Source organism: Cygnus atratus, chromosome 5 (genome assembly GCF_013377495.2).
Source record: "Cygnus atratus isolate AKBS03 ecotype Queensland, Australia chromosome 5, CAtr_DNAZoo_HiC_assembly, whole genome shotgun sequence".
NCBI lineage: Eukaryota > Metazoa > Chordata > Aves > Anseriformes > Anatidae > Cygnus > Cygnus atratus.
In genome coordinates, this window is record NC_066366.1 from 18449503 (window position 1) to 18464564 (window position 15062).

At 37.1% G+C, this 15062-nt stretch overlaps 1 protein-coding gene across 6 annotated transcripts in view; it reads left to right on the top strand.

The window, feature by feature from the left end:
- The window catches only part of DHCR7 (7-dehydrocholesterol reductase), a 31948-nt gene extending 25703 nt beyond the window's left edge, over positions 1-6245 (top strand). For all 6 annotated transcript variants that reach the window (XM_050711339.1, XM_035552022.2, XM_035552020.2 and 3 more), the window contains 5 exons: positions 511-601; positions 1291-1504; positions 1922-2126; positions 3004-3135; positions 3699-6245. In XM_050711339.1, coding sequence (XP_050567296.1) covers positions 511-601; positions 1291-1504; positions 1922-2126; positions 3004-3135; positions 3699-4163 — 1107 coding nt within the window. In that variant the 3' untranslated portion in view covers positions 4164-6245. The remainder of the gene's footprint in view (positions 1-510; positions 602-1290; positions 1505-1921; positions 2127-3003; positions 3136-3698) is intronic.
- The last annotated feature ends 8817 nt before the right edge of the window (positions 6246-15062 follow it).

The following is a 15062-nucleotide window of genomic DNA, read 5'->3' on the forward strand; positions in this document are numbered from 1 at the left end:
GATGGATGACTTCTACAAGAGTCTCAGATGATGTGGTTAAGATAAACTGACCATATAACAAAAATACTGATTTACTTTAAATTAATACACAATAAGTACTATCATAAAGTAACTGCAGAAGGGATGTATTTTTCTATAGACAAACTCTAAAAGAATGTTTATTTGTGACTTTTTTTTTTGTAAAATATCTTCAAACTTAGCAAACTACTGCTGTTGTTTTCCAAATTGGAAAGTTACTTAAGTATAATGTTTTAAAATTAAAGGATAAGGACCCAAATCTAACTAGAAACAGTCCTCTCTCAGCCAAAAAAGGCTTACAACCATATATGAAGGGCATGTTTAAAATTGTTCTGTAGCTTGGACATATTACTGGTCTAAAATCACAACAGCTAATCTTATAATATTTGCTTATCTAATTGAAACTGACTGTTATCTTTAGTATGTGTATGAAACTTTTTTGGGTTTTGTCTTGTCTGTTTTCTTACTGTTAATATGTTCCCTCACTTCTAGGTGATTTTGTATGTGTTTGTTCCTGACTTCTGCCACAAGTTTCTTCCTGGATATGTAGGAGGTATACAAGAAGGTGCTGTCACTCCTGCTGGTAAGTTATTTCTTGGGATGTACCACAACATAATCACACTTTCTAAATTATAGTATTTCTTTATTTAGTCCTTAATAATCTGTACATACCTGCAGGAAAGGTGGACATAAATGTTTTCACTTTCAATATGCTTATTTCAAACAATCAAACAAATATTCATCTTCTTTTAGAATAAATTACAGAACTTCTCTCTCTTAAAAAGCTATTTATCATGTAATTAGGTGATCTGTTCATACTTAAGTAAAATACAGCAAGGACAATATCAGCAGTGGAAAAATACAGACTGATAATTTTGGTGCTTTAAATCAACAGCAGACTATTGCTAGAATCTGACAATGCAGTCACATCTTATTTGAGCCAAGTTAACCTGCAAGACTTGAGCAGAATGTGTGATGTGGGCTAAGTGTGACAGAGGATGACTTGAGAGCTTGGCTGATTGTGAGATTACAAATCCACCCTTTTGTGAAGAGAGTTAAGAAAAATCTTAGCCTACAGGTTGTGGCAGAATCTAATGAAACTCAGAAAAGTGCCGCAAGATACTTAACTAGGAGGACGACATTCAAGGGAGGTAAGGAGGGTAGGTCACTTCATGAGCGCTTGATTGACATGGCTATTGTATGCATATCCTTATTAATAACTGTACTAATGTAATATCAGTAATACTGATTTTTTTTTCCTTCCTACTTCAGGTGTAGTAAATAAGTATGAAATCAATGGACTCCAGGCTTGGATCATAACCCATGTACTTTGGTTTGCAAATGCCTATTACTTCCACTGGTTCTCGCCTACCATCATTTTTGACAATTGGATTCCTCTCCTCTGGTGTGCCAATATCCTGGGATATGTAGTTTCCACATTTGCAATGATAAAAGGCTACTTTTTCCCTACTAATGCCAAAGACTGGTATGTTGCTTTAATAAGAGCCTACAAGGAAATCAGACATATAGTAATGTAGAACTGTGGTTCTTTACTTTAAGACATGCACCATCCATTGTGTTTCATGCTGCATGTCGTGTGACTGTGGCATCCTTGGTGTCATGGATGCATCTGTTTTATTTATGACTAACAAATAAGGTTATAGTTGGACTCCTGGGAAGTGATAGCAAGTTTAAACACGATGCCTCTGAAGCTACAATTTATCTCTTGTACTGTAATACTTTAGTTTAATCAATTGTTACCTTATATTGCATTACATGGTCTTATAATTTTTATTATTGTTATATCAGGCCCCTTAGGAAATGATCTGAAATGTATAGTCAGAATACTAACTATGTGTATTTGTTATAACAATATAAATTTTTAATCTTTTGTGCTTTCTAGCAAATTCACTGGCAACTTCTTTTACGACTACATGATGGGGATTGAATTTAACCCTCGAATAGGAAAGTGGTTTGATTTCAAGCTGTTCTTCAATGGGCGCCCTGGTATTGTAGCCTGGACTCTGATTAACCTTTCCTATGCTGCTAAACAACAGGAGCTGTATGGTCAAGTAACCAACTCCATGATCCTCGTCAATGTCCTGCAGGTAAATTTGGAGGAGGAAAACAAGTTACCAGTTTGGAAATAAACTAGTATTAAAGTAGGAAAAAGTTCTTGCATTGAAACCAAACTTAAATTATTCTTCCTGGCCTGAACAATGTCATTCAGTGTTGATGCTTTGGGACTTGCTTCTTTGGACACTTTCTTTCATTCAGCATGTCCCTGTGAATAATCCAGTGTGCTACCACTGGCATAGTTATGCCTGTGCCAGCAGATTTCAGTATAGGCTTAAATTAGAGAGATTTTTCTGAGCCTATGATCTAGCTTGATCTTGAATCCAGAGAGAACAATGACAACATTCTGTGGCTTTACTTGGAGCACGCTTGGGGTAGGTTTTTTTTGAGTGCAGAGCTTTGCATTATTTATTTATTTATTTTCCTCAAGACATGCAGAAATGCAGATGTCTCCAACACCTAAAAATAGCCACTGCAGTGCTATGTTTTCTCCTGAGGAGACCCCAAAGTAATAAATACAACTAATAGTTTGAATTTATTCATATGTATAAATGGGAGCCTACTTAACAGAAGCTCTATTCCTACTCTCTGAGAGGCAGGAGCAATAAAATGCAAGTGCATTTCTTAAGTGTACGTCCTTAGGTAATGCATCTATTCTCCACATGCTAATTTATTTTGGTTAATACTGCTATGTATTACTTATTATTGCTTTAGCTATACAGTTGTATTATAAATCTCTGCTGTACATGTTATGTTCCTCTTAATGCCTTTATTTTTGAAGTGTTAAAATGAAAACACATCAGCTTTGAGATTTTTGTTGTAAGACAGAACAAAAGATTAGGTTGTTACTGGTAGACAGGATGACAGGTGACAGCACTGTGTTATTAAAGTAGAATCATTCTGTTTCAGGGTATTTACGTTTTGGACTTCTTCTGGAATGAAGCCTGGTATTTGAAAACGATTGATATCTGCCATGATCATTTTGGATGGTACTTGGGCTGGGGAGACTGTGTTTGGTTGCCTTACCTCTACACTCTGCAGGTAAAAATGTGGTACAATAGATGTTTGGTCTAAAATGAAGGAAACCTTCCAGAACTGCTCTTCCCAGCAGAATGATTTGTATCTTAATTTCTTTCTTAATGGTTTGAATGCTAACTAACTGTTGTAATATTCTTATAGCAGTATGCTTGTAGTAGAGCCTACTGTCCCTGCATGGAATTGACGTCTTTTCCTCTCCATTTTTTGTATCCCTTTCTGACACTGTCTGTTGTGTCTGTATATTTTTTCTAAATCCTTTCAGGCCCTTTCTGTACTCCTGGATGTTGGGTGTTTTTGTTTGTGTGGTTTTATTTTCCCCTACCTCATTTAGTCTGCATCTTCACGACTTCTCCCTTATTCTTGTTTGTCCTATGAAATGCAATTTTGGAAAGAGAGACAGAGGCAACGTAGCAAGCAGAAAATATTTTCTGAAAATATTCCATAGTTTTACTGGTACTTTTTTTTTTTTCCCCTCCATTCTCGGTCACTGGAGGTCAAGGAATTAGTCTGGCATCCTAAGCATGTTTTTAAAGTGAAGAACTGATTGTCTCTTTTCTGCTCCCCAGGGTTTATATTTGGTCTACCACCCTGTGCAGCTGAGCACAGCCAGTGCCATAGGGGTCTTGATGTTGGGCTTGGTAGGCTATTATATCTTCAGAATGACGAACCACCAGAAAGATCTCTTCCGGCGTACAAACGGCAACTGCAGGATATGGGGGAAGAAGCCAGAATACATTGAGTGCTCTTACATGTCTGTGGATGGGACCAAGTACTACAGCAAGCTGATGACCTCAGGATTTTGGGGCTGGGCACGCCATTTTAACTACACAGGAGATTTGATGGGCTCCCTGGCCTACTGCCTGACTTGTGGGTTTGAACACATCTTGCCTTATTTCTACATCATTTATATGACTATTCTGTTGACTCACCGTTGCATTAGGGATGAACACCGTTGTTTCAGCAAATATGGGAAGGACTGGAAGCGCTACACTGCTGCAGTGCCTTACCGGCTTATACCAGCAGTATTTTAAGGCTAACACAGAATCCGGGGAAACAAAAATTTTTGAGACAAAAAGAGTTGATCCATACAGTTAAACTAACAAAAAATATTTTGGGAAGGACACTTAATAATGCTTGGGAAAAGAAAAGGTGTCTGGAGAATAATCCTGGATGTAATGAAGGAACATGCTTCTAGTAAGCAGGCAGACTGTTTAAAGTAAATGAAATAAGGCACCAAAATGGCCTTTTTAGATATATTTGTATTTAAAAAAAAAAAAAAAAAAAAGAAAAAGAAAAGACTGTTTCACCTGGAACTGTTTTTTTTTTCTTTAAATTAACTTGGACTTGAAGAAAAGTTACATGCACTGAATGCATTCCTGAAATCTCTCCAATGCTGGGAGGAAGTCTTACCCTTCAGAGCACCAAGGTTTTTGGAACCAGCTGCCAGTGAATTAGGAGAGGAGGAAAATAACTGTGTGTTCAGTTTATGAAAGAAATCTTATGACGTGGTTGCTTGTGACACTCATAACCTACGATTAGTAATTCCCCGAGGCAGGCTTTATTGCTCATTGATTTTGAAGAGTTGAACCTGGGAAATACTGAGGCTTATCCTAAGCTAGTGTTTTGGAAGACTGGTGTAATCTGATTCACAAATACTTGTGAAAGCTGGTATAAATTGGTATAGCTACATTAATTACAGTAGACTAATTGCATTAGTCTACAGCACCAGACAAACATGGTCCATGACCAATTGGGTATTGTCTTGATACTGAAACCAAACTTTCTTGATGAAGATACTAATCATACATTGACTTCTTTAGTGTGGGTAGAAAACCTTTGCTGTCACTTTTGCCTAAAATAACATATGTAATAGTTTAAGAAATAAATGAGTGGTTTGAATTAAAAAAAAAAAAAAACACAAAAAAACTAATTTTCCTTTCAGCTGTTTCTTTCCTTGTTACATAGTTACCTTTCCAAGTGATAGGATTCAAAAGGAGCTCTTCAAAGAATACAATCCAAGGAGCAAATTTAAGACTGCATAAAGAAAAAATATTAAAAGAGGGCTCAGAATACCAACCGTGCCTCTTGTAATGAGCTTAGTAGTTACGTTCACAAATATACAGTTAGTTTTTACAGTAAGTAGATAACTAAGTACTGGCTTCTTGTAGAAGTTACTGGATACACTGATCTTTGTGGCAGATTTGAATGTGATATGTTGGTGAGTACGTGTTTTAATTCTGTTGCAGCATTCCCTGAAGGGAAGAATATCACCTTTTTGCTAGGTGAAAAAGGGTCTCTGCAGACCTAGAGAACAAATGCGTCACAAAGTTTGTCTTTGTTTCAGGGCTGGATGTACAAGCATGAATAGAGATGTAGAGATGCTGCCTTGGAGAAGCGTAACTAGCACCATTTGGCACCTACTATCTGTAGGCCTCATAACTATTTTATTATTTGGGGGTTAACATGTTTCAGTACTCCATGACAGTGTATTTCATGGAGGTGCGTGTAGCTGTATCTGACAACCTCTACTCTCAAATCCCAAAGAATGCCAATGGAGTAAAAAAGCTCTGGTTCTGTAATGGCTGGTTACAGACTTAATGTCTTTAAATTGTCAAATACTGCTTGAAATCTGCATATTTAAGCACAATGGACTGATGATGCAACTGTGTCCTGGTTTCAGGTAGGACAGAGTTAATTTTCCTCCTAGTAGCTGGCAGGGTGTTATGTTTTGGATTAGAATGAGAAGAGCGCTGATAACATGCTGATGTTTTAATAGTTGTAGAGCAGTGCTTACACCAAGCCAAGGACTTTTCAGCTTCTCGCTCTGTCCTGCTAGCGAGCAGGCTGGGGGTGCAGCAGGAGCTGGGAGGGGACAGACCCAGGACAGCTGACCCAAACTGGCCAAAGGGGTATTCCATACCATCTGATGTCATGCTGAACAATATATAGGGGTGGCTAGCCAGGGTGGAGGGGGGGCCGGCTGCTCGGGGATAGGCTGGGCATCGGTCAACGGGTGGTGAGCAATTGCATTGTGCATCACTTATTTTGTACACATTATTATTATTATTATTATTATTATTGTTATTATTTTTCCTGTCTTAATAAACTGTCTTTATCTCAACTCACAGGCTTTACTTTCCCGTTTCTCTCCCCCATCCCGGAGAGGGAGGGGGGAGGGTGAGCGAACGGCTGTGTGGTGTTTGGCTGCCAGCCGGGCTAAACCACAACAAACTGGCAGTACGAAATCTCATAGAAGTGTTACACTTGAAGTTTAATCTAGTGCTTGTAATAGAGTTGATTTGAGAGCACTCTTTTCAGAGGAAAGGAAAATAGTGTGGGATTCTGGGGCTCTTGGACCCCAACAGTTGCTAGTACCTCGTAGCTTTAGGTTGACCCAGATTTTCCAGGGGTAATCCGATAGTTTCTTTTCTCAGCTTGCATAAGAACACATACTTGCATCATTTTCTTGAGTAACCTTGGAAGTTGTACTGACAACTTGCTGTTAACGCCAAGGCTTTTTCAATATTGCAAGATAATCTGGGCTCTAAATCACAGTAGCCTTGCACAGAAATCACAGTAGCCTTGCACAGCATAGGATGCTTTTCTCACTGATAAATCCCAGATGATTAGTGGAAGAAATTGCCCAATTAAGACCAATAAAAACATCAGCATTTTAAAAATAAAATTGAGGAAATTTGAAGAGAAAGGGTAGTACTGTGAATAACTAGAGTATTATGCATTCATATGATTCTCTAAAGCAATTTGTTACATCTAATATTACTCAAAGATTTTTCTGTACAGTCTGACAGTGGAGCATGGAAAGATTTGTATCTGTGTATTTGATGCAGAATTTGCTGCCACTGCTGAGAATGCTTTACCATGTAGATAACCCAGCTGCTGCAAGTGAGAATTCTTTGTTGTCCAGATTGTTAAAGTCATGGTAGGAAGCAATTAGTTGCAAGGTTTTTCAATCAAGGGGCCATCACTGCATTAAACTCACATCCTATTTGTTGTAAGGGTGACAGATTCTGGTTCTTGAGGCTTTCATGCTGTCCATACAGATCTTCATTTATGTTCCATCTGTGTGGCATACAGTTTGTATTGATTCAGTCTGTATGTTTAACAGGGGTTTGCATCTGGCTAAAAAAAGAGTGCTAATTCCATTCAGATTTGCATTTCTTACAAATAAATGATACTTGCAGAAGCATTAAAAAATTATTCTGTAGGCTTCATGCTACCATGATATGTAAGCAATGCACTAAGCAATATCTAACTGATGTAAGCCTTTAAAACTGAATCATTTTAAAAGACTATTGACTTGTTCATTGTCAGATAGGGTAAAGTCTGCCACATTTTGTGTTATAGGCATTTTTAAATTTGTTTCCTCCAGAATGCCAAACAGTATGTCAATATGTATTTTACTTCGGAGAACTTGTGGGTATGTGTTATATTACCTTTGCTCTGCTATTTCATACAATGCTGTTAATACTATCTATCAAATTTTAAGAGCATATGTCTGTAAAATGTTGGAAATTTAAAAAAAAATAAGATTTACAATATTTGTAAAAATGATATTGATTAAACTCCTTTTAAAAATAATGGAAAAATACAACAAAAGCTTCTGATAGTTACTCAGAGCAGTAAAGAAGTTACAAGCATGGTATTTTAATGTATTTACTTTGGTTGGACTATTGCAGGAAGAAAAATAACAAAAGCCTATGAGCAGGGTGCAACAGGCTGAGCAAGCTCCAGATTGCCATAGATCTAAGCAGGGAAAAAATCACAACCTTCTAGTGGATTGCTCCTGTAGACTGTAAATACCTGATCCCCAGATGGCAGGGAGTGGGGGACCTCCAATACATCTAGAGAGGGAGGATGCCTTCCCACATTTAAAAATCCTATCACTAGATGGCATTGCAGTAAGTCAGCTTCCTTATTCGGAAAGGTGGAGACCTGGTTTCAGAAATGCTATTAATTTATAACTCTTCATGCAAAGTTGCAGTTCAATTTATTATAATGCAGCCTGCAAGAATGCTGACACATTTCGGTGTTGAACTGTAGCATACATAATGCTTTAAGGCTTTAAACCTGTAAGCACCTTTTTAAAAGCCGTAACTCTGTACAACTCAGTGACTTGTTGAAAGTGTTGTGTGCAGAATATAAGGAAATTTGATTACTCAGTTCCAGCTTTATTCAGACAATAGCAATACATGCCGTTGCCTCATGGTGGCAGCTACAAAATATTTTCTGTTCTGAATTATCAGTGTAAATTCACATCATATGCTGCCTTTAACCCAAACCTGTATTGGGCTAACTGAAATATTGCATTGTCTTCACTGAAGGTTAAAAGTGATGTGCAATTGAAAATAAAAATGGAATATTGTATTCTGCTTCAATGAATACAGATGGAAAAAAAAAGCCTAAAAGTGTGCATGAAATTAAAAATGAAAAAAAAAATACATTTTTTCCATATTACATACATAAATTTAATTCATGGTAACAAGAAGTTGTAGGAGTTAGTTAACTTATTCAAGTTAACATTTTAACAAAGATTTTAAACAAATCTTTATATTGGTTCAAAAGCATTATATAAGAGTTATTGATTTATTCATGGTTAAGTAATACATGAGTTAACTTCTGAAGCCTTTTTTGTCAAGCAGGTTACTGAACTAGATAGAAGTCTGATCCAGTTTAGTAAACCTAGATTAAAAAAAAAAGTACAATTTGTGCAAAACTTTAAGCTACAGTTGTAGCTCTTATATATGTCTGGTGCATCTGTTTGTTAGGAGTCAGGGGTGCTTGGGAAAACATTTAAGTGAGTTGTGGTAGCTAGCAAGAAGATAACTGCTTTCAGGACAACTGTCTGAGCATTTTCCTTACGCTAGCACTCTGAAACTTCCATTTTGCATTATCAGCCATCGGCTATAAACTCAAAGAGACTGACTACGTGACGTGAATTCATTCTACTGTGATTAGAGTGCAGAACTTCAGGATATAATTTTGACATTGATGTGGACTAGAATTTATTACTGCTGAATTTGATCTTATACCACATGGCAGCACTATTAATGCAAACTTCCCTAACATGAAAAAAGCCTCAATTCTCTGAATACTGAAAATACTCAAATACTGAAAGGATTGAAACCAAATAATTCTTTTATGAGTGTTCTTAAGCTTTGTACTTGAATTACCCAATTTTTCTGTTAAGTACCTTCCTTTGGAAGGTAATTCTTGAGGGACTTTAAGTCCAAGATACTTACAGCCTGGTTATGTGAATGAACTCAGATAGGTTTATTAAGTTTGAGTATGTCCTTCTTTGACCTACAGGTAAACTTAGCATGCCAGGAAGTAGGACAGAAGCAGTCTAGCAGGACAAATATTTTTTTGCACAGTGTGTAAGTACTTGACTTAGAGAATAACTAATTTGTATGATATAGTTAGGATTTTTCTTGGTCTGATATGCTTTGCATTGCAGTAATGCTTGCCCAAATCCAGCAGTGTCTACAACCACATATCCATCTTTATCTCTCTTTGTTGAAAAAGGAAGCTTGCTATCAATTTCTATGTACTTAGAATGTACTTAAACAGGTGAGCTAAGCACATGTTAAGTAATCTGTTAGTTTGAGTTAGAGTCTATTACTTCATTGTTTGTAAAATTAACCTCTTTATTCACAGAAACTTCTCTGCAGACAGAAAAAACATACTGGTAGTGGGAAATGCATTCAACTGTTCAATATCTTCAGTGAGTGGTGTTACAAAACCGATCGCTTCTGAGGCAAAAACATGATACCACGTCCAGAATTTCACTTACACTAGAAATGAATGTATCAAGCAAGTGGCTATCTTAAGCTCAGAAAATATTTTGAAGTGTTCCCGTTCTTTCCTCTGAGGACACTCTTAGGTCACCAGCTCCCATCTGGAAAATATGTTTTGCTTGGTATTTGTAGCCAGAAGGTGGTAGTTAATACTAAGAATCATTTTGTTGTATAAAAAACTGCAGGTCATGCAAGCCCTTAATGAGCACTTTCCCCTGTAAGTCACATAAGCAAATCTTTGATGCAGTCCACGAGTGTACCAGGCAGTCCTGAGTCCTGGTGTGGGAGGCACCAGTGGTAGCTAAAAAGAAGTGGTTTACAACCATGATGTAATTAGGTGGAGAAAGAAAGAGAAAGGACACGGATGCTTCAGCACTGAGGACTACTATCAGATGTTCAAATGTCACTTGCTTCTGATATTTTTAATATCCTATTATTGTCATTATAAAATCATGTTATTGGAGTGATGCCTCCTCTTGTGATTTGCTAAAGTGTACTTACAGTTGCCTATGAAGTAGTTTTCTAAGCATTTCTAGATACATAGTAGCTTGGAAGTTCTGTAGGTTTTAGTGTTTAAAAACCCATCTGAAAAAAAAAAGTCAGGTAGGAAGACACCAAAACGGATGGCAAACTTGAGTAAATTGTTCACAGTTGTAGCTGGAAGGTTTGCACTACCTCAAAATATGTGGTAAGACAACAACAACAAAAATCTCAGCTCCTGCCAGTGAAGAGGCAGTGTTCTTTCTCCTTGGCCATTTTTCCTCCAGCAAAAACAGCTGTGTCAGCTTTTGATTATATATCATCTATGTCACTACCTTCCCTGAAAGATAAGAAAGCAGGCAAATAAATATGTGGAATGCACCTAAAGAGAAGACAACTCATGACAATTCAGCAAAATCAAGTGTGAGCACAGATGAATCCTAATTAATTTTCATGACGTTAACATTCAAAATATTGCAGCTGAAGTGCACGGTTTAATAGAAATTACCAGTGGTACGTCAATGTTCTGAAATTCCTGGATACAATTACATCTTCCAGGTTATATCATACGCTCCATGAAGATGGTACTTACCTTACTTGTTTATTACTTTTCTTGTAAGATAAAACCAGTAAATGTTTCTGGCTTGTTGTTGGTTTTGAGAGTCGCTTTTGTGTAGCATAGCTCTCTTCTTTAGTTGTTCAGTCGTGTAAGTCAGTAATTCTAGCAGGAGTGGGGTAGATTAATAAACGAGTCTTGTATGTAAAAGTGTGTGTATGTTTATGATGTATATAACTAATATCCCCTAAAGTTAAACTGATGTGACAGAAATCTGGGCTCTGCTATAGTGTACGGTTCCTTCTTTGGATTAGCAAAGTTTCTCTAACCAACAACGATGACACGTGTGCCTCATTATTAAATACCATATGTTGTGTATCTTCAGTGGAATTTTGCAATGTTAAATTGACTGATTGCTCTTAGATTTGTTTCATGCTTTTTGTAGCTAGTGAGCTAAATGAAGTGGTTCGGTGTTGTGATGTGATAAAGTCCTATGTCCTTAGCCACAACTATGGGAAGCGTAGACTATGCACATGCTCTTCAAATCTTTCCCCTACTTGTGAAGACCCAGTATGGTCATCTACAAAGAAGCAAAGTTGCTCTGGAGTAACCTTTAGTGTTCTCAGGTAACTGTTCCGTCCCTATGTTAACAGTTCTTTGTTTGTTTCCACCCTATCTTCCATCCCCCAAAAGAAAAGAAGTCGCTAAAGGATCATGTCTGTAACATAACTTAGTCTTGAGAATCTGTAAATGAAGAGTTGGAAAAGTGCATTCCAGCATCTGTTTCACTTGGTATCCTGTGGGCACCTGGTGGTTCTGGGATGATCTGGGTCTCTTTGGGCAGCATTGTCCCTACTCGTTATCTAAGGAGAGCATAGAAAAGAAGTTGCCTTGTCCACTGAGTTCTCTTGCTTTCTAGCTGAAAACGCTCATCAGATCGGGACTTCCCCAACCTGGAAAAAAAAAAAGTCAGTTCTCTTGAAAGATGGTTTTATTAGTTAAAAGTCAGACAGCACTCTGATTCTGTCTGATGTGCTTTGCTTTGTTCATGAAACACTGGGAAAGCTGTATGTACGAGACAGTAGTCAACACATGTTTTATCTTGAGTGCTATATTTATGTCTTTACCTCACTTGTTGAGAGCTGCTCAGTGTATCCCGTGGTTTAACTGCCTTATTGACAACAGCTTAGTCAAAATCAGTGTTGTTTTTAATGTTCCTATTTACATTAGATCTAAAGATAGTTCCATACAGAACACCTCAAGAAAAAATAACAGTATTTTAACTGTATCCATAAACATCTTCAAACTACGCTTTTGGGAGATATGGATTTTTTTTTTTCCTAAGTTTAGAAGTCTTCCCTGGAAAGAAATCTGGCTCTGAATCATGTGCACAGGCAATCTGTACATTACCTCATAGCTGTTAGTTTGGTCCGTGGCAATGCAGAATCTTTGGCCAGTGTTCACTGGCTTCCTCCTCCTCCATGAACTTGTAAACTGGAGCGAATCAGTCACTGCCTATTACCTCAGTGCCTCTGTGCTTCCTCTGGCTATATTTACAAATAATTTGTAAAGGAGGATTTCTTAGAAAAAACACTCTGAGGATACATTGCAATCCATTTTATGTAAATTTAACAGACAGCTGATGGTTTTATTTTAGGTGGTGTAAAGGGAGGAAGAATTTAAATGATCCTTCTGTTGGCAGGTCTGTGGTTTTATTTCTGCAGCTCCATAAAAACTCCTTGGACAGCAGAATTGGAAAAAAGAATTTAGAAGAGAGAAAATAAGGAAATAGCATTCAGATTATTACCAGAAACCATCTGCCCTCTATTTTTTTCCTTAGATAAGACACTTATGTGCAAAAGCATATTGCTTGTACTGTTCCATAAAGCAGCATCAAAAGTAATAAGCAGTATCAATAAGTAATAACTTAAAAAGCATAATATCTTGCCATAATCAAAAAGCATTTTACTATTTAAATTGCAATTTTCATACAATTTGATCTAATAGCATTCTTATACATATTTTTCTGTCATTTACCCAGTGAAGTGAATGCAAAATGCTATTTGAAAGTTGCTGAACACCTACGTATCTCTTTACTGGTCATCTAATCAAAATGACACTCATCACAGGCATAGTCACTTGTAAAAGGTTGTCTGGGAGGGAGAATGATTGTTTTAGGAATTGTGAAGAAAATGCACTTGCTTCGAGTCTTAGTCTCTTAAACATTATGAACAACTGAAAGTTGTTGTTAGTCATGCAAACACTTGAGTTCTTTGAGCAAATTTACTCACCAAATTATATATACATGAGATGTGTTAACAGTGCAGCATTAATAGCACAGTGCAGCGAGGTGCAGAAAGAATATACAGCTGTACAGTTCTGGCTTAACTTATTGTCCACAAGCAGCTCAGCAAAATCTTTGTTTAAGCTTAGTTCATCCCTGTATGCTGTCAGATAATACAGGCTAATTTAAAAGGAAAAAAAAGTACTTGCTACTGTACGTTCCAAAAAACACAACTACAGTAAAGATAATATTTAGTTTTAAGTGACAGTTTGCCTGTCTGTTCTCTAAGAACCAAATCTTGCCTTCTGCTAGGAGCTTTGCTCTAGATTTCAGTAAGATCAAACATGGCTTCTTTTGTAAAGCCAGCTATAGATACAATAGAAGGAAAGCATTCATTTTTCCTATTTCTGGAAGGTTTTTATATGAAAAGATTGTAGAGGTGAAGGCCACAGGTAACAAAAATTAAGATATCGAATTGAAAATTGCCATTGTACTACCATAATTACTGCTACCAACAGTTGTATTGTCATACAATACCATAAAATCAAGGGGTTTGAGGTTCATGAATAATGCAGAAAATCTCTATCTAACTTCTGTTTTTACAAATGCTAACTTCTTGCATGCCAAAGTGGCAAATTCTTCAGTTTTATTTTTGCAGTTTGGGGATCCATTACATAGCAAGGTACTGAAATGCCTACCCAATCTTTGTGCTATCCTAGAGCTAACACACAAACGTTTCTTCCTAATCTTCCCCATCATGATTTCTGTAATGAAATCATAAAATATTTTGTGATACCAAACTAAATTAAAGCTCTGAGTATTTATGAAGTAAAGCTGCTTTGATATCTACTTATGTGGCAGTTGTGCATATGGAAGAAAAAATCTGTATTAACATGTCAACTGGAATTTGATTTCACATTCATTCTGCAGCATTTAGCCTAACTTGTAGGCTAGCATTAATGACATTTATCCTTTCACAATAACGCTACAAGTAGTAGTGGTGTATACTGTGAGCAGACTTTGATAGCTGTGGTCAGAAATTATTTTTTGTGGACTCATTCTACGTATTCTGGTGGAAGAAGTCTTCTCTGTTTGAACAGCTTTCTGTTATTCACTCACATGTTGGTAACCATGGAAGACAGTAGATGCCCACAGCATTCACAACAGCTTCCTAAATGTACTAGCTTTAATTGAAAAACTCATAAGCACGTTTACAGTTTGAGCTAATTTAGACAACATCAATTGTTCTTTCTTTGGTGATTTGAACATGTTACATGGCAGATAATTTCTGAAATATTTTAACACCCCAAAATTAACAGGAATGTAGAGATCAAGACACAAAAACCATCTAAACAAATAATCTCTGATAGTGGAGGGGGGAACACTTAATTCCTTCCATTCAGTAAACTGCACAATTCAGGATATTCCAGTGCTAAATGTGGACTATGAATAGAGATGCATTTTGCAATAGTGTGACTCAGCTGGCACCTTCACAGGCTTGAGGAACTTGATTCTCAGGCCAATGTAGGTGTCCGTGCATGACTTTACACTGGTAACTTTTGCAAGAGCAAGCACAGAAAAGGCACAAAAAGTGCTTGATGGGGAACAGCTTACTACTGTATTGATACAGCACGCTTGTGAGCATCACGATTCCTGAATGTGGTATTCTGATCCTTCTTTTCTGTTAATGTCAATCCTAATATAGCTGTCTGTTTCCTTCGAGACAACACATGAAGCTGTGAGGGAGGCTAGAACTGGAGAAGGAAAAGGTGGGGGGGGGAGGTAGAAGGATGAA